The sequence below is a fragment of the Parasteatoda tepidariorum genome, chromosome 2, assembly GCF_982258835.1.
Source record: "Parasteatoda tepidariorum strain Cologne lab strain chromosome 2, Ptep-v5.0, whole genome shotgun sequence".
NCBI classification, from domain to species: Eukaryota; Metazoa; Arthropoda; class Arachnida; order Araneae; family Theridiidae; genus Parasteatoda; species Parasteatoda tepidariorum.
This window is the reverse complement of record NC_141756.1, coordinates 37,036,258-37,060,978: the sequence shown is the minus strand read 5'-3', so window position 1 is coordinate 37,060,978 and position 24,721 is coordinate 37,036,258. Positions and strand designations below refer to the sequence as shown.

The following is a 24,721-nucleotide window of genomic DNA, read 5'->3' as shown; positions in this document are numbered from 1 at the left end:
ATTCTATTTTAAATACATTATTGATTTAAAATTTAATGGGCAAAAAAACTAAGCCAAGATAAAACTAGAGTAAACTGTGAAGTTTCTAAGTCTTAAGTTCTTTTTTTTTTCAACACATCAAATTGCAATTATACACTATCAGACAAAAAAATTTCCAAACACCCAGAGTTACGAGCTAGAAGCTCCCTGAGGCAAGTATGTTTTTTCCTCGTAATAGCAGATAAATTTGCCATAATATATTTGCAATTTGATACTTCGAAGGAAAAAAAATCAGCATTTGAAGCTTCCATACTTCATTTTTTGCTTATTTAAACACATTTTTTCTGTACTTTAAATTTGATATTATTAATGTGGTTGAAAGAAACTTTACCATGAAAGGTTACTCCCACTCCGTAGCATATTATTAAGAGTCTAGCTACCTTAAGCGAGCTACCAACATTTAGCTACAAGCTGAGTCACTTTTCAAAATTATCTTCTGCAGCAAATTAACTTTAATGTTAACCAAACCGAATGTACAGTACAATTGTATTTAAATATTCCAATTTTTTAACTTCTCCAATCCTAACACAGTGGCTAGTTTTAAATAATGCATTAACTAAACTTTTCACCATCTAGCGGTTGACCGTGTAGGAGTACTTGGATTTTTATTTTATTTATTTTCAAGTAATGTCCATGATATAGTCAAAACTCTTATGTAATTTTTCTTAGTAAAGTCAGTTTTGAAGCTCATAAATCCCACAAACCATCGTAAGTGTGAGTTCAGGAATTTCAACAAAGTAGGCACCAGAAGTATTAAAACTATATCCATCTCTGTGAGGTAAGAGAAAAAGCTGATCCAAATCCATCGTAAGTGTGAGTTCTGGACATTTCAACCTTGTAGGCACCAGAAGTATTAAAACTATATCCATCTCTGTGAGGTAAGAGAGAAAGCTAATCCAAATCCATCGTAAGTGTGAGTTCAGGACATTTCAACCTAGTAGGCACCAGAAGTATTAAAACTATGTCCCTATCTGTGAGGTAAGAGAGAAAGCTAATTCAAATCCATCGTAAGAGTGAATTCAGGACATTTCAACCTAGTAGGCACCAGAAGTATTAAAACTATGTCCCTATCTGTGAGATAACAGAGAACGCTAATTCAAATCCATCGTAAGTGTGAATTCAGGACATTTCAACCTAGTAGGCACCAGAAGTATTAAAACTATGCCCATCTCTGTGAGGTAAGAGAGAAAGCTAATCCAAATCCATCGTAAGTGTGAGTTCAGGACATTTCAGCCTAGTAGGCACCAGAAGTATTAAAACTATAGCCATCTCTATGAGGTAAGAGAGAAAGCTAATCCAAATCCATCGTAAGTGTGACTTCAGGACATTTCAACCTAGTAGGCACCAGAAGTATTAAAACTATAGCCATCTCTGTGAGGTAAAAGAGAAAGCTAATCCAAATCCTTCGTTGCGTGCTGTACTCCGTCACGAATAATTGGTATGACTAGAGTTTACGCCAGTATGTCGACAAACATTCTGTAAATATCGCTAAAATCATACGCATGGGCGACAAATTGTCGCTTAAAAATACATTTGGAATTTATAAAGTAGTAGCGAAAAATTGTTTTTTTGCATGGAATTCCACGCATTTAAAATAATTATTGTACTAATTTTATTGTTTTAAGCATGGTATAGAATTCACATGCGAGGTATTCAAACGGAAAAAATCTATGTGTCTGGTACAAAAAATTTTAATATTAAGTGCTACAATTTCAAATTTACATGTTGTGCATTCAAGTAGTAACAATATATTTGATCATCAATAATCTGTTTTAATCTTTTAGAATTGACTTTTATAACTTTTAATTTGAATTTGTAATCTCTGGATTTTTAATTTTTAATAATAAAACATTGTTAGTTCGTAGTCTCTCTGTTTTTATTATTTATTTATTTTGTCTCAACATTTCAGTCTCTGTATTGAATCTATTAACTAATATTATTTTAGCTTTTCTTTTCACTTAATTGTAATAAATACTAATCTTTGATCATTATAGATTAATTAAACTAATTAGATATTATAGTCATACAGACGGCAATTAATATTTTATAATATATACACTGGTTATCATAAATTAAGGAAAAATCACAAAAATAGCGATAACTCTTTCAAAAGTAAGCCAAACCGTGCAAAATTTGCATATGTTGTCCACTAAGAGTAGCTGAGTAAAATTGCAATATGCAAATTAGTGGCGCTGCACTCGGCTTACGTCATCTGCCTGGAGCATAAAAGTCCAAGTTTGAGAGAAAGCACACAAATTTTACTGTGATTGCGACATTGAAAATCTGAGATAGCCAATTCGTAATAATGACCTCTAGGCATCATTTGCCTGAAGAACTACGATGGAGAGCCATCGGGAGACTAGAGGCAGGGCAGAGTCAATCAGAAGTGGCCAGATGGCTAAATGTGAGTCCATCTGTGGTTCATAGACTTTGGAGGCAATTTCAAACCACAGATTCGGCATCTAGGAGGTTCAGTCAAGGACGGCCAACTGTTACGACCAGTGCCGATGACCGATATTTGACATTAAGTGCACGCAGGAATAGAACCGCTACTCCGACACATCTTAGATCCTCTCTTGCTGCAGCCACCGGAAGGTTGGTGTCAACGTCAACTGTGCGCAGAAGGCTCCACGAAGGTGGTCTGTATGCGAGACGACCAGCCATTTGCGTGCCGCTCACATCACGCCATAGGAGAGACCGTTTGCAGTGGGCCCGACAACATGTCCACTGGACGTCAGATCAATGGAGGCCTGTTCTCTTTACGGATGAGTCCAGGTTTAGTCTAGAAAGTGACAGTAGACGTTATTTGATATGGAGAGAACCTGGGACCCGTTATCATCCATCAAACATCCGTGAAAGAGATGCATACGGAAGAGGCAGTGTCTGTGTTTGGGGAGGCATATCCTTAGGAGGGCGCACATACCTCCATGTCTTTCCAAGGGGAACCGTGAATGCTCAGGTTTATCGAGACAACATCCTTGATGCTTATGTGCGCCCATATGCCGGGGCAATTGGTGATTGCTTCCTGTTACAGGACGATAATGCAAGACCACACAGAGCTCGCATTGTTGATGATTATCTTCAACAGGAAACAATTACTCGCATGGAGTGGCCAGCTCGATCCCCGGACTTGAATCCTATCGAGCACGTTTGGGATGCTCTAGGGAGGCGTGTATCTGCCATCAATCCGCCCCCTCAGACCCTTGCCACGCTTGCAACTGCTTTACAAGAGCAATGGCTCTCACTTCCTATTGAACTGATAGACCGCATAATTGAAAGCATCACACATCGCTGTTTGTGCTGTATTGCTTCTAGAGGCAATCATATTCCATATTAAAGGTACTTTTTCTATTGCAAACCGATACTTCCAATTTGTTTATTTTATACATGTGCTAATTTCTATACTACTATTAATGTCTGATAATTTCTTTTTATGTTGTTTAATACCTTACTATGTGTTGTATATTGTGGGTAAGTTTCATAAAATTCCATGTGTAATTTCTTGAGTTATCGCGATTTTTGTGAATTTTCCTTAATTTATGATAACCAGTGTAGTATATATAAATTATATAACTGCAAAGCTGGGTTTTTTTTCCATAGCCGTTTATGCTTAAGCTTTCTACAGCCATTTAAGAGAGAATTAAAAACAAATCCAAATAATTACTTCATAACTAAGATTTTATTTCGATAAAAATGCAAAATTATTCTGTATAAATACTTTTTGCGTAATAAACTATTCAATACTCTTAATATTATTACTCAAGGTAGCCTAACATATATATATATATATATATATATATATATATATATATATATATATATATATATATATATATATATATATATATATATATATATATATATATATATATATATATATATATATATATATATATATATATATATATATATATATATATATATATACACTGCTGGACAATTGCTAAGGACGGATCACAAATTGCAATGTAGCATAACATTAAGCGAGACATGAGACCTAGTAGGATAAAGTATAGTTGCCACACTGTTCAGACATTAGAATAAAGAACATTCATTGTTCTGGAAAGTACAAAAGCTATGAAATATCTGAAAGAAAAAAATGTTCATTTGATTCTGCGTTCGGAATAATGGAACAATGCATTTAACTTGAGCAGGCAACTTGAAGAAAGGTGTCAGTACGGGATATGTCCACCGTGGAGTGTGATGCAACATTCTACAGGTCGTATCATACTTTGCACAACATTATCTAGCAGCTGTTGAGGCAATTTATCCCATTCTTCTGTCAGTGCACGGATGAGGGTGTTCTTGTTTGTCGGAGGATAGTTTCAACCAGCAAATTGCCTCCCCAAAGCATCTCAAACATTTTCAATGTGGTTTAGATCTAGAGAACGTGATGGCCATACGAGACGTTGAATACCCTCGCTGTCTAAACAATCCTGAACAGCGAGTGTTCGATGACATGTTGCGTTGTCGCCCATAAAAACAAATTTATCACCGACAGCACCATGGAAAAGACAAGTATGAGGAAGTAGAACTTCATCAAAGTATCGTTGGCCCGTCATAGTCCCATTCGCAACCACATGTAGGCGCGTGCGGCCATTGATCATGATGTCAGCCCACACCATGACACTGCATGTCGGATATCGGTCCCTTTCCTGAATATTTTCTGGACGATAACCAGTACCACTCTCGCGCCAGATCAGTTGACGTCTACAATCCGATGACAGACTGAATCTACTCTTATCTGAGAAGAGTACGCATGCCCAGTCCTGTTCAGTCCAATTGTGATGCTCACGACACCATTGCAAACGTGCAGTACGGTGCTGTCTGGTCAATGGGACGCACACAACACGTCTGCGGGCGTATAGTGCTCCCCTCAAACGTCTGGCAACAGTTTTTCGGGAAATCTGCTTTCCTGTGATAGCCAGAAACTGATTTGCCACCTGCTGAACTGTGGTGCGCCTGTTCCTTTTTACTGATAGGAAGATGTATCTGTCTTCAGCAGGCGTCTTACTTCTAACACGACCTCCCCCATGCCGCTTACTACACATTCCAGTAGTTTTAAAAGATTTTCACAGCCGTTAAACAACACCGTCAGCGATGTCGAACTCCCTGGCAACGTCTCTTATTTTTCGCCCTTCTTCGATCTTTCCAATATATCGGCCACGCTTAAAATCATCTAAGTAATATCGGGAAGACATGCCGAAAATTTCAAGTTCGTCAATTAAATCTTTCCTGTAAAAATTTGACTTGAAACAACAACTCTCCACAACGCGTCAAAACCTTTAAAGCTCTTATCAGCGCTATCACGTGATGAACAAACGTGGAAAAAAAATTTACATACGCATACCCCTTCTTACTATATCCCGCACTTATTCTAATTTTCCACATTTTGCTTCCCTTCATTTTGTGGTTGCTATGGATGATAGTGTTATCCGTCCTTAGCAATTGTCCAGCAGTGTATATATATATATATATATGCGTGTGTATGTGTGTTAATTGTTTTTATACTTAATTACTGAAACGCTATTTGATTTAACATAAACATACTATTTGTTCTTACTTCTGATTTTAAATATATTTTAATATTCAGCTAATCAATTTGCTAGATAATGTATTTCATTTCTTGAAAATTTTGACACCTATTTTCAAAAAAATATAAGCAAAATACTTTCACAGCTTCAAATCGATTTTAATAATGAACCTTTAAACAAATGAGTCATAAACTTCGTGTTGTATTCAATGCTTATGAAATTCAGCGTCAGCTTCCTAATAAATGATCCTCCTAGATTCAAGTACTTTTAAATAAACATTCACACTAATTCCCTTTGGGCATCCAAATGCCTAGAAAATCAATGGATTTCGTAAGCAATCATATTATAGCTCGAATAAAACTAAAATAGCAAAATAGCACCTGACGACGTAAACATCTTCGTTTAATAGAATTTTTTAATTCATTTTGTGAAAATCAATACAATTTTCTGGGTTACGAAAACAATACGCATTACTTCGCAATTAAAGGAATTTCTGGAAAAGAAACTATTTGGCAATTATAGTTTCGGGGTGTGGCAATTTGTGTAATTTGTTCTTTCATTGTCGTCTGCAAAAGACTGATCATTATGTTAAAATAGTAAATATGAGGATGTCTCATAATTACGTTTGTTTTCACGGTTCCTTGAGATAAATAATGGACACTGAAAAGCTAATTTAAAGGCCTGAATTGCATTGCATTAAGCAAATTGATTTTTAAAACCAAAAAATGGAGATCATTTTTTGCATTTTATTACGTTAATAGAATTCCCAAAATAAACCAGAATCATAAAATATCATATAGTATTTCTAGTGCATCAGTGTTTTAGTACTCATAAAATGCATAAAGACCAAAGAAAAGTGCAAGAAAAGCTATAATAAAAGTGCGAGAAAAGCACAATAGTAAAATTGCTAAAAAGGGAAGTTGTTTTTCTGGGCTTAAACAGAAATTTAAGTTCAATTCCGTTAAACTGTCATTCAATTTAGTGAATGATGTTTCAAAAAGTAAAATGATTAATAAATAAAGTAAATAGTATTTTGAAAATGTATGTAATGTATGTTAATTTAAGTAAGTGTAAATAATTACATGTTTCCAAAGATCTCTGAAATAAATTACTAACTTTTATTTTCTAAATAAAATTAATACATTTTCTCCTGTAATAAAATTAATGTCTTTTCTTCTCTAAATAAAATAAATACATGTTATCTTCTTAAAATAATTAATACTTTTCTTCTCTAAATAAAATGTATACCTTTTCTCATTAGAATAAAATTAATTCCTTTTCTCCTTTAAACAAAATTAATACATTTTCTCTTCTAAATAAAACTAATACCATTTTTCCTGTAAATAAAATTAATACCTTTTCTTCTCTAAATAAAACTAATACATTTTATTCTCTAAATGAAGTTAATGTCTTTTCTCCCCTAAATAAACTTAATAACTTTTCTCCTCGAAATAAAATTTATTATTTTTTTCCCTTAAATATAATTAATACCTTTTCTCCTTTAAGTTCTGATTCCTGGAGCTGATTCACAAGCCACTCCAGTTCTCTTCCGGGATCTGTTGAATTCAAAAGCATCCACCTATAAACGGAAAAGCTTTTTACTATTCAAAATTTCGAAATTAAAATATCTAGTTCTTAATTAAAGCTCCTGTATCTAACGTAATTTGAGCTTTAAAATTGCCTGAATAAGAAATATCTCGGAGTCCACCACACTTAACAACATTTATTTCTAACTTAGTCCACGACAAAACAATATTATATGTATCGAACTATGTTTCTTTTCTTAACAGCCTAAAAAGAGGCCAAGCTACACTATAAAAAAATTTCTGATCAAACTACAGTATTATTCAAATTTTTAAAAGGTATTTATTTTACAAATATATGGCCATAAAATAACATGAAAGAATGGTCATAAAAGAGAAAAAAAACTAGAGTTATGATTTAGAGTTGTAAATGCATCTGGTGTCTTTTCTTTTTTCTCATTCTGTGAGAGACTTTTGCGCCTTTCTACTGTCAAGAAAACACTCGCTAACTACGATCAGAAATAGCTCTAAGTATCTATCTTATTTTATAACCTACGATCAGAAATGGCTCTACGTATCTATCTTATTTCATAACCTACGATCAGAAATGGCTCTAAGTATTTATCTCATTTTGTAACCTATGAACAGAAATGGCTCTAAGTATCTATCTTATTTTATAACCTACGATCAGAAATGGCTCTACGTATCTATCTTATATTATAACCTACGATCAGAAATGGCTCTAAGTATCTAATATATATAATTCTCTTACGTGGCTCCCAAATTTTGGCTGTATTTCTTTTCCGCCGGTGGCAACGTTTGCTTTGTTTTGCTTAGTTTTGAAAACACCAAAGTAGTCTGCCTTTTAATGATGTGTTTCTGATCTAATATATATAATTCTCTTACGTGGCTCCCAAATTTTGGCTGAAGTACTTTGTACAACTAAATAAGATTCTTTTCACATCACTTAAATATTTACTTCATTTTCTTCATTTATAGAGAAAATAGTCGGCAAAGAATTCTGTTAGGTTAAAAAACATTTCTCTAAAAAAAATAACGAATTCTAAAAGAAATAAAAATAAACAACTTAAAAAATAAAAATGCTGCTGCCAGCCATAGAATTTTTTGAAAGTTAACTTAGCAACATAAATCAAAATGACATAGAAGCGCAACTAGATCAAAATTACGATACCTGAGCGCTTGACGTAACAAATCCTTCAATTTTATAAGTGTTGTATCGCCAAATGCCTAAATTAACAATTGTGTTTTTAAAGAATTTCTATAAAAAGTTTTAAATAAGCAACCTACTTCTACAACTGCTTCTTGAAGAACTTGGCTCATTGATTAAAAATATTGTTTCAATTTTACAGTACTAACTTTACTTCTACTTTCATTATTGCTATGACCCTCTTTCATTACATTTTACAACTTCATGCTAAATTTGAGGACTAAGTTGTTTTGTGGTTGAATACTGACATTTAGAAATGTGTGCATAAAAAAAATAATATTTAGACGTCAAGAGTTGCCTCAGAAAAATTTGAATTCTGGCATTGAATTTAACAATGTAAACAATCGTTTTTGTGAAAAATTGAATTGTATTGTTGACATCAAAACTAAAATTATTGTGTTTTAACTTAACAATACTACCTTAATTTATACTTTAGAATTGCCTCGGGGAAATTTGAATTGTTAGCAACGACTTGAACAAAAAGTTTTATTTTAACTGATAAATACTATATTATAATTTAAATTTTTTCTATGACTATACTCTTTTTCTTTGTTTTTTATACATTTTATATTTTTGTGATAAAATAAAAACTTATAGTTGTTCTGCTTCTGAACACGGATGAAAACACAAAATGATGGGCTTCATCAACTATCAAAAATATATACATTTATTTTACAAATTCCATATTATTAGGGTGGCGCCCTTCAGAGAATTAAAAATACAAAATTATCTTCATCAAAGCCGATGCTTTACATCCGGCGTTCAGTGGCAGACTACTATTTCATATTGTTTTACAACACATGGCTTTATCCCTCTGGTGGGAAAGACTTTAAAACAAAACTTACAACAGTTACTTTTCTCAACAACTGAAATTTAGAATAGTGTGATTATGCAAAATATGTGAACTGTTTGCAATTTCAAATTAATATTGAAATGTACATGTTTAGAATTTTCTACAGTGAAAAGATTTTGGAACTTCAGTATTCAAAAAAGTATACAGAAACTAGACGTTAAGAACGTATCCAATGAGCGAGCAAAGCGAGCATCGGATTGTGAAGCAATCCGAAATGAACTGCGAAAGCAGTTCCGGGGGTTGGCAAGCGCCAGCGAGCAGGGGGCGAAGCCTCCTAGTTTATTTTATTTTATAACCTACGATCAGAAATAGCTCTAAGTATCTATCTTATTTCATAACCGATGTTAAACAGCCGACTTAATTTTGAGTTTACGACTATTAGTGTTCAGATCCAAAGCCTTGTAGTTCTGGACCCAACCCAGAGGGCAAGAAAACTCCTGAATCAAGCTGTGGTACAAACTAACCTTCACAGAGGACTTTTTGATACCACTTTTGCATTACACGGAGATAAAAACACTACTAAAACGACCCAAGATTTGACCAACAATAAAGGGAAATTCTAAGCTATATCTGTCTACCACTGAAAATATTTTACGTCAGAACTGTGATTGCTGCAAGCTAGGAGCAGAAGCAGTTATTACTGGGGTTATTACTAGGATATCGAGCAGTTATTACTGGGAATCACACCTGATTCGCCTCATTAGGAGGCGAGCGCTCTATACCCTGAGCCACCATAGCTGCTTTAAATATCTACTGTATGGAAGACACACTTTAAAAAAACTTGAATAATAATGATGAAAATTAATCTGCATTTTTGACACCAAATGATACTCCATTTAACAAGTAGGTAATAAATGGAAAACGATTTTTTTTTTCATTTTTTTCATTCTTATCTGCTTGGAGTCCTTAAAACAGCTGCGTTAGCGGCAACATCTGATATGATCAAGATGTTCTTCTATGACCAATTGGTTAGGATATACAAAAATTGTATTTAACAAAGTTGCCAAATTTAAATAAAAGTGGAGTGAGCTTGATGATGTTATGGTTGCCAAAATTTCCCTAGGAGAGCAATCTTGGCGACTGAGACCTATTTTTAGAAATTATTTCTCTACACACTTAATTTTCGAAGTATAGTTTCTTTTTTTTTTAGTTTTGTCGATCATCTGTAGATTTTTGTTTTATTTTCCAATATCTTAAAAAAAAATTTATTTTTTTTTTACGTAACGTAGGTGCAGGTTATTTATCCCTAGAAACTAGCAACCAATTTGATTTAAAACTTCGCTTAATTTCAAGATTCCCATGCCTGGACAAACTGTTCAGCAATGAGATGTTGCCACTCACTTCAAGTTTAACATTTCCGTCATGTTTTCTTCTAGTTAATTTTGTGTTAGAGTTTGTGAATCTGGCAATTATATTTTTATGTTCTTTTTATGTTTATAATATTACGTTAAAGAACTTACGATACGTTGCGTTTAAGAAAATTCGATACGATTTTCATCTTTATGATGTAAGTTTATGCATCCAACAAATACATGTAAATAATATATTGTAAATAGTCCTATTATTCTGAGTGTTGTATTGTAAAATAAAGTAATTAGAAGCAAAAGAATCTCGAGTCATAACAAAGTGGCGTCCGTGACATAGACATTGTACTCTGCATTCCGATGTGAATTAGAAGACGGCAAAATTACGAACAAGATATTACTTTGTCAAGGATTAAATAGGTACGAATAATTTTGAATTTTGGTTGTTTCTGTTATATCCTTTTTACGAAGTCTTCTTTTATGCACAGTTTATATGTTTGATTTGAATTAAGTTTAAGAACGAAAAATAACTCGAGATTTAGAATAAGTAGAAACTGAGGGCCTATTAAGTGAATTTAGTTAATAAACCGACTAAATATTATTTACATTAAGAATATGGATGCTCTTAAAGTGAAAAGAAAGTCATTAAGAACAACTTTTACGACCACGTCGAATAAGTTGGCGCAATATTTGGCGGCAGCGGAAACTGTTGCCAAGGATATTAATCAGTTGCACGCACTAAGGTCACAATTGCAAGATAAATTTTCTCGTTTGAATGAAATTCAAAATGAAATATCCTCAGTACTTTTAGAAAAACCTGAGACCGTTGTTGAATACGAAACTGATTTTGAAGCAGCGGAAAATTACAGAGATAATTATCTTGAACTAGACGCAAAAGTCGCAACTTTTTTAAATAAGAACTCCGGTTCCATCGCCAAAAGTTCTTTAGAGGATAATGCCGTGAAACTAAAACTACCGAAATTTGAATTGAAGACATTCTCTGGTGACCCTAAAGAATATCTCACATTCTGGAGTATATTTTCAAAAATTCATGAATCCGAAGATTTATCTGCGATCGACAAGTTCCAATATTTATACCAATCTATGGTACCCGAATCCAGGGCAGCAAGATTAGTTTCCAGTTTCCCAATAACAGCAGAGAATTATCCGAAAGCCATTAAACAATTGAAATTAAGGTTTGGCCGAGAAGATCTTTTAGTACAAATATACGTTCGAGATCTCCTTTCACTTGTTATGAAAAATGCTACTGCCGGAAAGAATTCTCCTGATTTAGCAACCCTCTACGATATGCTGGAAACAAAATTAAGAGCTTTGGAAAGTTTGGGACGTACGAAAGAGAAATTTGCTGATTTTCTAGAGCCTCTTGTGGAGTCATGCTTACCTGAAAATGTTATGCGAGCCTGGGAACGGAGTAGAATTTCTGAAAATACTGATGACGTTACCAGTCAGAGATCCCTTGAGAAACTAATGTGCTTTTTGAGACATGAGGTCGAATCTGAAGAAATGATCAGTTTAGCTCGTGAAGGGTTTGGTAGAGATAAGGGAAGTGGCGAGAAACAAAAAGATTACCACAAATCGATCCAAACAGATGAACCTATTGCTACTACACTGATCGCCAACATATCAGTAGGAAAAAACAATTGTATTTTCTGTGACTGTTCCCATCCAAGTCAACACTGTCAGAAAATAGCAGAAATGAGTTTTGAGGACAGAAAATCCCAAGTTATACAAAAGAGATGCTGTTTTGTCTGCCTCAAATCTGGTCACATGGCAAAAAGATGTCACAGTAATGTAAGATGCTTAGTTTGTAAACGGAGGCATTACACTATACTTTGTCCAGATCTACGTAAAGGAATTAATTCTTCATCTAAGGACACAATAGCAGGTGATGAACAGAAATCAACAGAAATATTGTTTACGAATCGTCTTTCTGAACGTGAAATCTATCTCAAAACAATTACGATCAGACTACGAAACGGAGACAAGGAAGTCTGTGTTCGAGCACTAATGGATGATGGATCACAGCGTTCCTATATTGAAAAGAGTTTGGCTAAAGAACTGAAACTTTCTCCCTCTGGAAGCGAAGTGTTTTCTCAAGGACTGTTTGGCGGAGGAACTTCTCCTGCTTCAGAGCATAAGAGATATATGGTAACTGTTGAAAGTTTAAATCGCAAATATACGACTTCAATATCTCTTCTGGACCAGGCAAAGATTTGCTCAGAGCTACTAAGGATACAGGATAGAACTTTACTTGCTGATCTAGCTTCTCGAGGAATAAAATTAACAGATGTTGGAAAAGATACGCCCCCTATAAGAGTTCTTCTAGGAGCTGATGTACTTGGAAGAATTCTGACTGGAAAAATAGAAGTGTTAAGATCGGGAGTTTCAGCCATAGAAACCTTACTAGGTTGGACAATTTTAGGTCTAGGAAGAAAAAAGAAAAAGGTTAACTTACAAGGGAAACTAGGGAAGTGTGACTCGCCAATTTTGAAATAAACTAGTGGGATGTATGCCTTATGAGGAATTATTTTAGGGGGCAACATTCGTTTCGGCCCATAGAGGGTCCTATGAGAGATAAAAAATAATTAAGTATGTAGAAAATTCGGTATTTCTTTACTTCAATGCAGATTATTAGTTATTGTAATTATCTTATACTCCAATTAATTTTATGGTACTTTCACGTACTATATAATGCATATTTATTGTCAAAATTGATTTCGAAAATTTTATATATCTGTAGTTTTTCAGAAAAAAAATTAAAAAGAATTGGCATTTTTAAAAAAAATAAATTTGGCATCAAATTTTTAAAAAAATTTTTTTAAAAAAAATATTCCAATATTAAAACTAGTAAACAGTAATAAATTTCATTTATATGAGAGTCGAAATATAATACGCATTTTACCAAACTGATGGAATTTTTTCATATTTAATGTGTATCCAAAAATGTGATTTATAAAAATAAAAAAAAAATTTCATATTGTTAGATCTTGCAAAAAAATCTGAAATAATTTATGTGATTGCATCAAATTAAATTGCATTTATAAAAATGTTTTCAAATTTGTTTGGCGGAAAATTTGAACTTGAAAAAATATTTCAGTTTTCAATGATTTCTTTTTTTCTTGAAAGGTCAACCGTACTATATAAACAAAATTTGTAAGTATTTGTCGCTTTAATAGACACATTTTTTTCTTAATTTTTTTTATTGCACAACTGGTAAAAAAATGAAAAAAAAATAAATTTCAAAAAATTTTAAATTTTTTAACATATTATAAAAAAAAATTGTCCTGTGAATTGTTCAATATTTTGTCAAAACATTGCTATTTTTGAAATATTATTCATACAATTATCTTTATACCTGATTTCCTAGCTAATGCCAACTTTTAAAGTTAAATATTTCAAAAATTAGCTAGGATATCAGATATAAAAATAATATTATAAAGACAGCAATGTTTTGACAAAATATTGAACAATTCACAGGACATAGATATCAACGGATTTTCCACTTAAAGTGACATATCACTTCAAATTTTGTGTATACAGTACAGTTGATCTTTTATGAAAAAAATCGAATTGAAATATTAAACATTTTTTAAGTTCAAATTTCCCGCCAAACAAATTTGAAAACATTTTTATAAATGCAATTTAATTTTAAGCAATCACATAAATTATTTCAGATTTTTTTGCAAGATCTAACAATATGAAAAAAAAAATTTTTTTTTTGTAAATCACATTTTTGGATGTTAATAAGCTATACTCACAAAAAATTCCATCAGTTTGGGAAAATGCGTATTATACTTCGACTCTCATATAAATGAAATTTATTACTGTTTACTAGTTTTAATATTGGAAAATTTTTTGAAAAAAAAAAAATTTTAAAAATTTGATGCCAAATTTTTTATTTTTAAAAATGCCAATTTTTTTTTCTTTCTGAAAAACTACAGATATATAAAATTTTCGAAATCAATTTTGACAATAAATATGCATTATATAGTACGTGAAAGTAGCACAAAATTAATTGGAGTATGAGATAATTACAATAACTAATAGTCTGCATTGAAGTAATGAAATACCGATTTTTCTACATACTTAATTATTTTTTATCTCTCACAGGACCTTCTATGGGCCGAAACGAATGTTGCCCCCTAAAATTATTCTTCATAAGGCATACATCCTACTAGTTTATTTCAAAATTGACGAGTCACACTTCCCTAGTTTCCCTTGTTAGTCGCATTAAGTTTGCAAAATATGGAGTTGCCAAAAGTATGGGATTTAGACGTTTTAGGCATTGCAGATCCCATGGGAAGAAAAAATAAGATCCAACTAGGGGACGCAAGAACAATTCGATGTAGACGTCGAATAGTACCGTGACACGAAAGAACTTGTGAACTATTCGTAATTTTTAATTTCTTGAAATGTTACAGCATTAGGTTTTTTGTATTGCTTCAGAGCAATACAAAGGTGGGAGTATGTTGCCACTCACTTCAAGTTTAACATTTCCGTCATGTTTTCTTCTAGTTAATTTTGTGTTAGAGTTTGTGAATCTGGCAATTATATTTTTATGTTCTTTTTATGTTTATAATATTACGTTAAAGAACTTACGATACGTTGCGTTTAAGAAAATTCGATACGATTTTCATCTTTATGATGTAAGTTTATGCATCCAACAAATACATGTAAATAATATATTGTAAATAGTCCTATTATTCTGAGTGTTGTATTGTAAAATAAAGTAATTAGAAGCAAAAGAATCTCGAGTCATAACAGAGAAGTAAATAAATAAAAAGGATGAATACCACTTGGTTTAATTATTTCAATTAAATGTTCATTATTTTTGGGGGGAAATCGACACGTGGAGCAACATTTTGATTTGTTCACGTGAACTATTTTATTAAGCTGAATTAAAATGAAAAAAATAAAGATCGTTTTAATTTTTTGAAAGCTGCAGAACAAGGAAATTATGTTTATTTTTATTATTTTTTATTATTTTTTATTATTTTTTATTATTTTGTAAAAAGCATATGTGATTGTTATTAAATATTTTTTATTAAGTTTACACACAGCTTAAGTATTATTTAAATTTAAGCATCAAAGCAAAGATTCGTTCAGCATTTCGTTAGAAGTTAAACCTGGTTGATTCGAACTTGTGAAGATGAGGTAAAGATGATCACATAATTTTTAGTAGATTTTTAAAATACTCAATATTATTTTAGTTTACAGTAAATAATTTATCTTTGACTGTTTTATATTAAACCAAAGGGAAAAATAACTATAATGAACGAAGATGAATTAAATATGTAATAATAAAACTAATTACAAATTTAAACTTAATAAAATGTTACAGCAAGAAGTTTTTATAACAATTTGATAAACAGAAGTAAAGAAAAGCATGAATTTGACATATTTCTAATTGATGTCAATTAATAGTTTTTCTAAAACATATAAATTTTGAAAGATAAAAGAAAAGTCCTGAATGTTCCTCAGTTTCTCTTAAGTTCTCTGAATTTCAATACAAACCAATGGCTTCAAATACACTAAATACAATTTCACTTTCATTTTTCTTAAATTTCTCAAGAAATAATCAAATGATTATTTTGTAACTTGAGAATTATTTAAATCAGGCAATTTTTCACACTTTGCAATAAAGTTTAATGCCTTCAGAGGTTTGATAGACTGACAATAAATTACGAAAAAAACTAGTACTTTTAAACAGCCTATGACAGAAAATCAAGAAATAAGCTTGTATCAATTACTTTAATTGTTATTTGCAACCACTACATAAAATTTCGTATTTCTAGCTTGAATGAGACATGAACAACTTTATTAAAAACTAATTTTTGTCCAATATTTTTTTGTTGTAACTTTAAAAATATTCCGTAAAATTAAGCAAAATTTTTGAAGCAATTTATAATTAATTAAAATACTTTTTTTCTTCTAATCTTGAAAAAAGTATCCCTGAAATCACGCCAGATTGAGTATTTAAAGTAGTTCTCATGTACTGCGAAAAAACATGCACGATAATTTTGTAGTAAATCGTATTTGGCAACTAATGAAAAAAGTCGTATTTGAATATCTTAAAAAATCAAAAATCTCCCTTTAAAATAAAGCTCAAAATCATCAGGCGTTTTCTACAATTTTTTTTGTTTTTACTGTCCAGTTACAAGGTAGTTTCATTTGTAATACTACAAAATAAAATTAATGGGAAACCCCTGATCATTTTGAGCTTGATTTTAAGAAGTACAAAATTTATATACTAAATTGCTCGAAACTTCGTACGTTTTTAAGATATTGAAATAAAACTTTTTTCATTGATTGCCAAATACGATTCACTACAAAATTATTATGAAAAAAAATTTTTCTTCGTTCATGCGCAGTGCAAAAGAACTACTTCAAATACTCATGTCTTGCTAAGTTTTAAGTGAAATTTATTCAAATTTCTTAAAAAATTAAATTGCTCTACTAAAATTATAGTGAAAAACGTAAGCCAAAAAATTAGTTTTTTACACAAATTCCCCTATCTCTATAAATATTTAAGATAAGCTTACGAAATTTTAAGCAGTAATTGTAAATAAAAACTGAAGTAATCGATACAAGCTTATTGCTTGATTTTCTGGCATATGGTGTTCAAAAAAAATTCTTTTCTTTCATTACTTATTGTCGGTCTCTCAAACCTCTAAAAGCTTTAAATCTTATTGCTAAGCTTGAAAAATTGAAACTCTAAATACAACTCTAAAGTCATAAAATAATCTTCTGAGTACTTCTAGAGAAATTTAAGAAATGTTAAAAACTAAGAATGTTTCTTCCATTATGGTAGAGCAGTGTGTGAACGCTTAAGAGTTCAAAAATTCAAAAACATTTAAAATCTATCACTTCAGCAAAATTAGGTTTTTTTATATGCAAAATAGCACTAATACATTTCTTTCAAATATTTATTTTTAACTGACCACCGAACAATGTTAGTGCGTTTATATATTAAAGAATATATGTACATATCCTAACTAAGTATGCCTAAAATCGTAGTAAGCTTTCATTTTATAATAAAATTACATTTTAGTATTTTATAAAAGGAAGGTTTAAAAAAACTTCTTTCAAAAATGAACTTCAAATCTTCTTATGGTATTTTAAAAAAGCATTTTAACAAAGTTAAAATTCCTTAAGAGATGCTACGGAAGAGCTTAATATAGGAACAAATCAGTTTTCCAAGCTCAAGTAAGAATTCTTCGGTAAAAAATTCAATTACACGTTGTATTTATCCTAGACCGGAAATTATTTCGATGTTTATGCAATAAAAATATGGTATTCCTTTATTTATTTATTTTTGGAAAGAGGAAAATGCACTTTTTTTATTTTGAAAATGCCTTTTTATAACAGTACTTAAACACGAAATTTGGTTTACAACTCTGCGGTTTAAATACGCTGATAAAATGTTTTTCACATGTTAAGGAACACATAAACATTATTTATAAGTAAAATAAAAACGGTTCTAATTCTTTTTATTTTACATTTGATGTATTAAAAGGCTTAAAAAATCTTACCCTCTAGCTTAAACTGCATATTGTTTCAATTATTTTGGTTTCTTAAAAAAAGCAATGTAATCTAAAAATAACACTCAATAAGCAATAGTTTTTAGAAAAACATAAAATTATTGATGCTTGATTCTCTTTTTTGGCAACTTTTAAAAAGTTTTATGATCAGCGGATACTAGTTTCAGGTAATGTGTACAAATAGCGTAAAACTGCAAAAAAAATCAAGGATGAGGAAGAAAGTTTATGTTGCTGAAATACGCATAGTTGTATATTTTTCATACAATACATCTTATCTTTCATTTTTTATAGTTTTCAGAGGAAATGAAATACATATTTACCAGTTTTGAGTGTTGCAATAGTTCATATTCAGAGACACAAGCTTTAATTTTGGATTAATACGTACTGCATAATACATTCCCCTAAAAAAGAAATTACATAAAACATTATAAGAAATGCAATATATTACGAAGTTTCAGAAAAAAAATTTTAATTTCCCGTAAAACCTTCAGGGTCGGATATCTAGACTATAAAAATTTCCGGATTAAATCACGGTATAAAAAGTATCGTCAATTGGGTACATCATACGTAAATTCTATTTTTACCATAAATCTTTTACAATAAGGTAATGACTTGCCAAAATTTCTGATTTTTAAAATTATAGTACTTATTACCAAACATTTAGTACAAAATAGAAAATTGATAAATAAATTTCACCGAATAAATAGTTTTTATGCCATAATCTAAAATATTAGGATAAAATACCTAATTTGACCAGTTACCAAATTTGACCAGTTTTTCACACGGTATAAAACTATATTTTATTGTTAATTTTACCAAAATCGTTACCATAGTGCTTTGGTAACAGTTACTAAGCTTTTTGATATTCCCACAGAGTCAGAAACACTGTAAATTTTTCCATATTCTGGATAGTTTTGACCATTCTATTCGTCTCAGTGAATGAATAAACTTAATATAACAGCGAAGCTTTAAAATATAAGATATTTGAAAATAAATATTTTAAATAACGAATGCTATTTTTAATTAAAAAAAAGTTAGATAGCAAATATTTCTCAATCTTTAAATTATATTAAAATAAAAATTTGTGTTGGAACCTTGTTGAGGATTAAAGCCTTTTATATTTGATAATTCATACCTTGAATTGTGTTTTTTATTATTAATATTTAAAAAATTAAATACCAATCGCTAGAACAAAATGTCAGGAGTCAATAAAAAGACGCTTTGGCTTCAAAAAATTTATAAAATTCGAACCTGATAATGAACTGGTTAAACTTCGAACTCATAGTGAGGTTTCAACCCTGGTTAGCTTAGGCTCATACCCAAATTGGTCTCTGGTTAAGTTAAGGTAAGATTTATTTTAATCTGCGCGTTTCAGTGCCTCGAGCATTTTTAATGATTAATAATGGTAACAGGTAACTAATGATCATCAATTACCATCCATCTAGAGCTGGGGGAAAAAAACAATCAAATCACTCATTTCTTTTTTTTTTTTTTTTTTTGTCGTATGCCTGTTTGCGCAGTGGGGGTGCGATTGTTCCTGCCTTTCAGTGGCGCCATCTATGGCCAGGAATTCGACTTCTGCCACGCCATTCACACAACCACAACCCGTTTACAGGACGGATCACATTCACACACAAAGGAGAAAGGACACAGAGCAAGCAGAGCGAGTAAGAAACATCCATGCCTTCTTCGGGATTCGAACCCAGGACCTTTCTGGTCCAAGGACAGTTCCCTGCCCCCTACACAGGCCGGTCGACAATCACTCAATTATACATTATATGCAAACTTTTAGTTGGTTCAGTGTAATATAAAAATTTGAATAAAAAAAAGGAGTATATTGGTCCTCTCATATGTTCTAGAGATTTGAAATTTTCTATGGAATAGGCAATAATGTAGAAAATTCGATTATGTGATGCGCTTTTCCGTCAAAACAAGAAACAAAAGTGCTCTGTTGAAGTTAATATTTATGGGAAATAAATGCGAATACCGATATACGTATACATTTTCAAGCTGTCATCGATTACTAGACTATCTTTCAAAAAATATGAGAGTTAGTAAAAGTCTCTTTCTCCATTTTTCAAACTTGACACATACATTCAATGAGAAGTCTACTTTTCAGATCTACTTCAAAAATGTCAAGATAAAATTGAGTTTAGAAGTACGATGTAAGTTGTTATTGTAACTATAGTTATGTTTCACTAATAAATATTAAAGTAGGAAAACCCTCAGAAAGTAGCTTATTAGGGAAGAACTCTTAACAATATTACAATAGAATTCTGTTTTTTTTTCTTAGATATTTGATTTTAAAAGTATTTTTTTTTCATACGATCTACTTATTCTGAACCGAAATGAAATAAAATTTACAGTTAAAGATTGAAATCGTAAATTCATTAGGGGATTTTTCTGTACATATTTTTCAACTTTCGCACCAAGTAGCCATAAAAGGTTGTTCTAACGATAGGTCAAAAATTATTCGTTATTGGGTAACAGAAATCTTCCTGCACGGCAGCAGACACTGCAAATTATCACAGCATCTGCAGATTAATTTTTCATCTCAACAAGAATTTATTTCACCACAAATGATCTGCAGATCATTTGTGGAGAAATAAATTCTCATTTCTGAGCTGTCTAAAACCATTTATAATCAAAAACAAAAAAAATAGCAAATAAATAAATAAATAAAATAATAATAATTCTGCGGATTACATTGATTTCTAAAAATTCCTCTGATTTTAAAAATATTTTTTAATACAATTTGCTTATTCTGAACGGAAATGAAATAGTATATGTGGAGAGAGGAGTAGTTATCGACAATGTCAACCTTCATCTATGAAAAGGTACCTCACCATAGAATCGAGTTAACATGGCTCATATACTAGTGAATTGGAAATGTATTTTTGTAGTGGTAGACACACTACAGTACTCCCCAACCAGAATTAAATCTGTGACAGAACTCGATGAACTGATACTACAAGTTGATTCACTGCTGTTTTTTGAGAAGCCGGAAGAGCTGTATTAAGTTCACGTTCGTGGCCTCTCTTGTGTTTCCTTTAGCAGTCGAATGTATACGCTGTGTGTGATCAAGACTGAGTAGCAACAGCGTGAGGAGGATTCTAATGTCGCAGTCACAAGTAGCAAGTCAACTGTTCCATGTGGACCATCCGTCGAAGTAGGCGTGTTCAGATCAAAATAGGCGTTACTCTCAAGATAGGAGTGTTCAAATCGTAGTGGGCGTTTCTACAAAGGTAGGCGGGTTCTCATCACGTCCGGGTCACCAATGTGTAGAGAGGAGTAGTTATCGACAATGTCAGCCTTCATCTATGAAAAGGTACCTCCCCATAGAATCGAGTTAACACGTCTCATATACTAGTGAATTGGAATTGTATTTTTGTAGTGGTAGACACACTCTAGTATTCACAGTTGAAGATTGAAGTCGTAAATTTTTGTGGGATTTCTCTGTATACACATTTTGCATCTTTCGCACCAAATAGCCGAAAGAGGTTGTTCTAAGGCTAGGTCAAAAATTAACCGTTACTTGGTAATAAAAACCTTCCTGCACGGCAGTAGGCACTGCAAATTATCACAGCATCCGCAGATTATTTTTCATATCAACAACAATTTATTTCACCACAAATGACCTGCGCATTATTTGTGGAGTAGGAGAGATGAAATAGTTTTAAAAATAATGAAAGAAAGTGATTTTTCTATCCTCCTTGAAGGAAAGATGGTTAAAGAAAGACAATTTTTTCCTTTTGAAATCTGACACAAAAGGTGAAATACCATAAGAGCTCCAAATTGGGATTTTTTTTTCCTTTGCGTATACAACGATTTTCTGAGCTGTCCAAAACCATTTATAATCAAAAACTGAAGACAAAAATTTGAAGATTACATAGATTTCTAAAAATTTCAAAATCATGTTTTTAACTTACTAAATTTAATAAAACACTTTGAAAAAGAATGAATATTTGAAAAAGTTATTAATTTCAGAAACATTTTTTTTTACTTGATTTCAGCTTGAATCAGAATTTATTTTTTTAACGCATTGTCGCATGAAATTCTCATTAAAATAATATTCATTTTTATCAGCCTAAACTGTTTCTGTATAATTTTTATTAATCTTACTTATTCAAATTTTGCTTTATGTATTCGACATTAAGCCTAATTCTCACGATAATCTTCTTTGAGTGATAGCGTTGGGATAGCAGATAAATTTGAATTTATGAAGATAGATTAACTCAAGTTCTGAAGATCACACTAATCCTTTTTATCATTCTTTAATTGCTCGTAAAGAAGCATTAGGCAACTGTAAAAATAAGTAAAACTAGAAACTTGAAATGGAAGTGAGAAACAGGATTTTGGATTCAATATTTAAAATAAGTTCATTAAACAGGGTTATTAGGCTACTCTGGGAAACGATTTTTTTTTCTGTCGCATATGATACTTTCGTATCGCTGATTTCAAATGATGTGCCGTAACTCCCTTAGAAGTTTATTGCAGCCTTTATGCATTTCCCTGTTATATATAACCTTTATTAAGTTTACACATTTCAAAAATAAATAGGCAAAAAAGGTCATTTTAAAAAAAAATCTGTAGCTTAGAGAACGAAACCGATTGCATATTTGAAACCCCCTCACCCAAATTTAGAGAAGATCAAGTATTTGTATAAATGCAACAAAGACTTGGTTTCCCAATGTTATTTAATCTAGCTTGTTGAAAAGGTGTCATAATTATGATTAATGATAAACTTGACAGAATTTTGAATAATTATAAAATAAACTTGATAAAATAAACTTGAAAAGAAGTGAGAGCTCCAGTGAAACTTTGAGTACTCTAGTTTGTCGAAAAGTGGTCAAAACTGTGCATACAAGATTCTAACCTCATTTGCAAGAAAGCTTTTCCAACAATTCCGAAATATCCTGCAGACCATTCCTTTTCCCCTAATTCTCTTTTGTCCTTTTATTTTTATGCCAAACATAGCTTTTGACACCGAAATTTTATTTTTATTTCATTTTATTTTTAACGTATTTTAACTTGACAAAACACAGCAACTTATTCACATCTGTCTCTTACTTTATTCCATTGTATATTAACTCAATCAATTTTCAGACGTTTATAGTCATGTAAAATTAACTTTATAAATCAAATAAATATATAAATAACAATAACCTTTATTAAAGTATGGTGAATGAGGTGGCCATTGCTCTCTTAAATTAAGAGACAATAACTTTCTTAAGAGATAATAAATAAATGACAATAAACTTTAATAAGTTTGGTGAATGAGGTGGCCAGTGCGTATAACCACAACTCAAGCTTAAGAAAATGATCTTATAACATTGATCAACCTTGTATTACAAAAATAGATAACGAAATAACAAAGACACGTCGATATTTGCCAATATCAAATAGAGCATAATTCATTGAGGTTCAATTAAATGTAAAAAAGCTAAGTCATAATGTTTTGCAATTTCAGCAGAAATAAAGGCAGTAATTTTCAAGCCAAATGAACTTACTTCCTTAATGTTTTCAATGCATCTGCAGGTAACCACTTCCCCCATGCTTTAGTAACTTCTTCATGCAACCATTGTATTGAGAATTTTCCCTTCACTTCTGGTTGAGGAAAACTAAAAAAAAAAGAAAATATTTGAAAAGAGTTAAACTGCTTAATTCTTTTCTTTAATATAAAAAGAGGGCAATTCCCTTAAGAGTTGGAGATGGAAAAATCAGTCAAGTAATATTACCTCGGTTGATTTAATTTCACCTTTAGATTTCACGCTTGATCGTAAGAATTTCTTAAAGAGTAAAATGGATATTTTACAATGTTTTTTTCACAGTCTTACATTTACAATGTACCTGCTTCAAACATTTGCACAAAAAATTATTCACTCTATTGTGTTTTTTTCTAATTTACTTTTTCAAGAAAAAAAATATCATAAGATAATGTTTACAAAGATAATTGTTTAATGCAATTTAGTTTGGGTTAGTTTACTCAACGACACTTTAAAACACTTTAACGTAAAAACGTAATGTTAGTTCTCACTCTTAAAATCCATTACTCTTTTTATATTATTTATCATTAAAGTATATTACATACAGTATGTTACAGCTACATTTTTTAGTTATTAATAATACTTCTTGATGTTATGATAATTATAACTGTAATTGTTATTAAAGAAGTAAATTACTATTTTTATTCTTACAATTCATGCTATCATACTAAAAAACTATTTTTAGTAAATATCCAGATAGTGACGGCAGTAAATGCAATTCAACCGAGGCGTGGTAGCCCGGTGGTTGAAGAATCATACTCCTGCCCAAAGGACCTCGACTTCATAAAGACCCCCCCCCAGTACATTGAAATGTACATGCTCGCAATAACTGTTAAAACGGAAAAAAATTCCGGTGGTCGATCACTGAATAGTACCATGGATACAGGGATCTGGACAAAATTTTCCTCCCCTTCAGATCTAAGCTTAAATTGAGGAATAGTTCTCACGATTGGAAGGTGCTGACATCTATCCGCGGGGTTTTGAGCAAAGATTTTCTTTCACCCTTGCAGTGTGATCTCTTGTGAAACGAAAGACGCACCTCCCTGATTTAATTCACAATAAGGCCAATGACTGGCGAGCTTGGCTTGTCATTAGAAACAACACAACAACTTTGACTACGTTGTAATCCATT

The 24,721-nt window shown here is 31.5% G+C and overlaps 1 protein-coding gene across 2 annotated transcripts in view; it reads right to left on the bottom strand.

The window, feature by feature from the left end:
* The window catches only part of LOC107436928 (sphingomyelin phosphodiesterase), a 67,943-nt gene that overhangs the window by 7,719 nt on the left and 35,503 nt on the right, over window positions 1–24,721 (bottom strand). For both annotated transcript variants that reach the window (XM_087157218.1, XM_087157219.1), the window contains exons 7-9: window positions 23,554–23,664; window positions 18,364–18,444; window positions 7,065–7,152 (exon numbers count right to left, since the gene is read on the bottom strand). In XM_087157218.1, coding sequence (XP_087013344.1) covers window positions 7,065–7,152; window positions 18,364–18,444; window positions 23,554–23,664 — 280 coding nt within the window. The remainder of the gene's footprint in view (window positions 1–7,064; window positions 7,153–18,363; window positions 18,445–23,553; window positions 23,665–24,721) is intronic.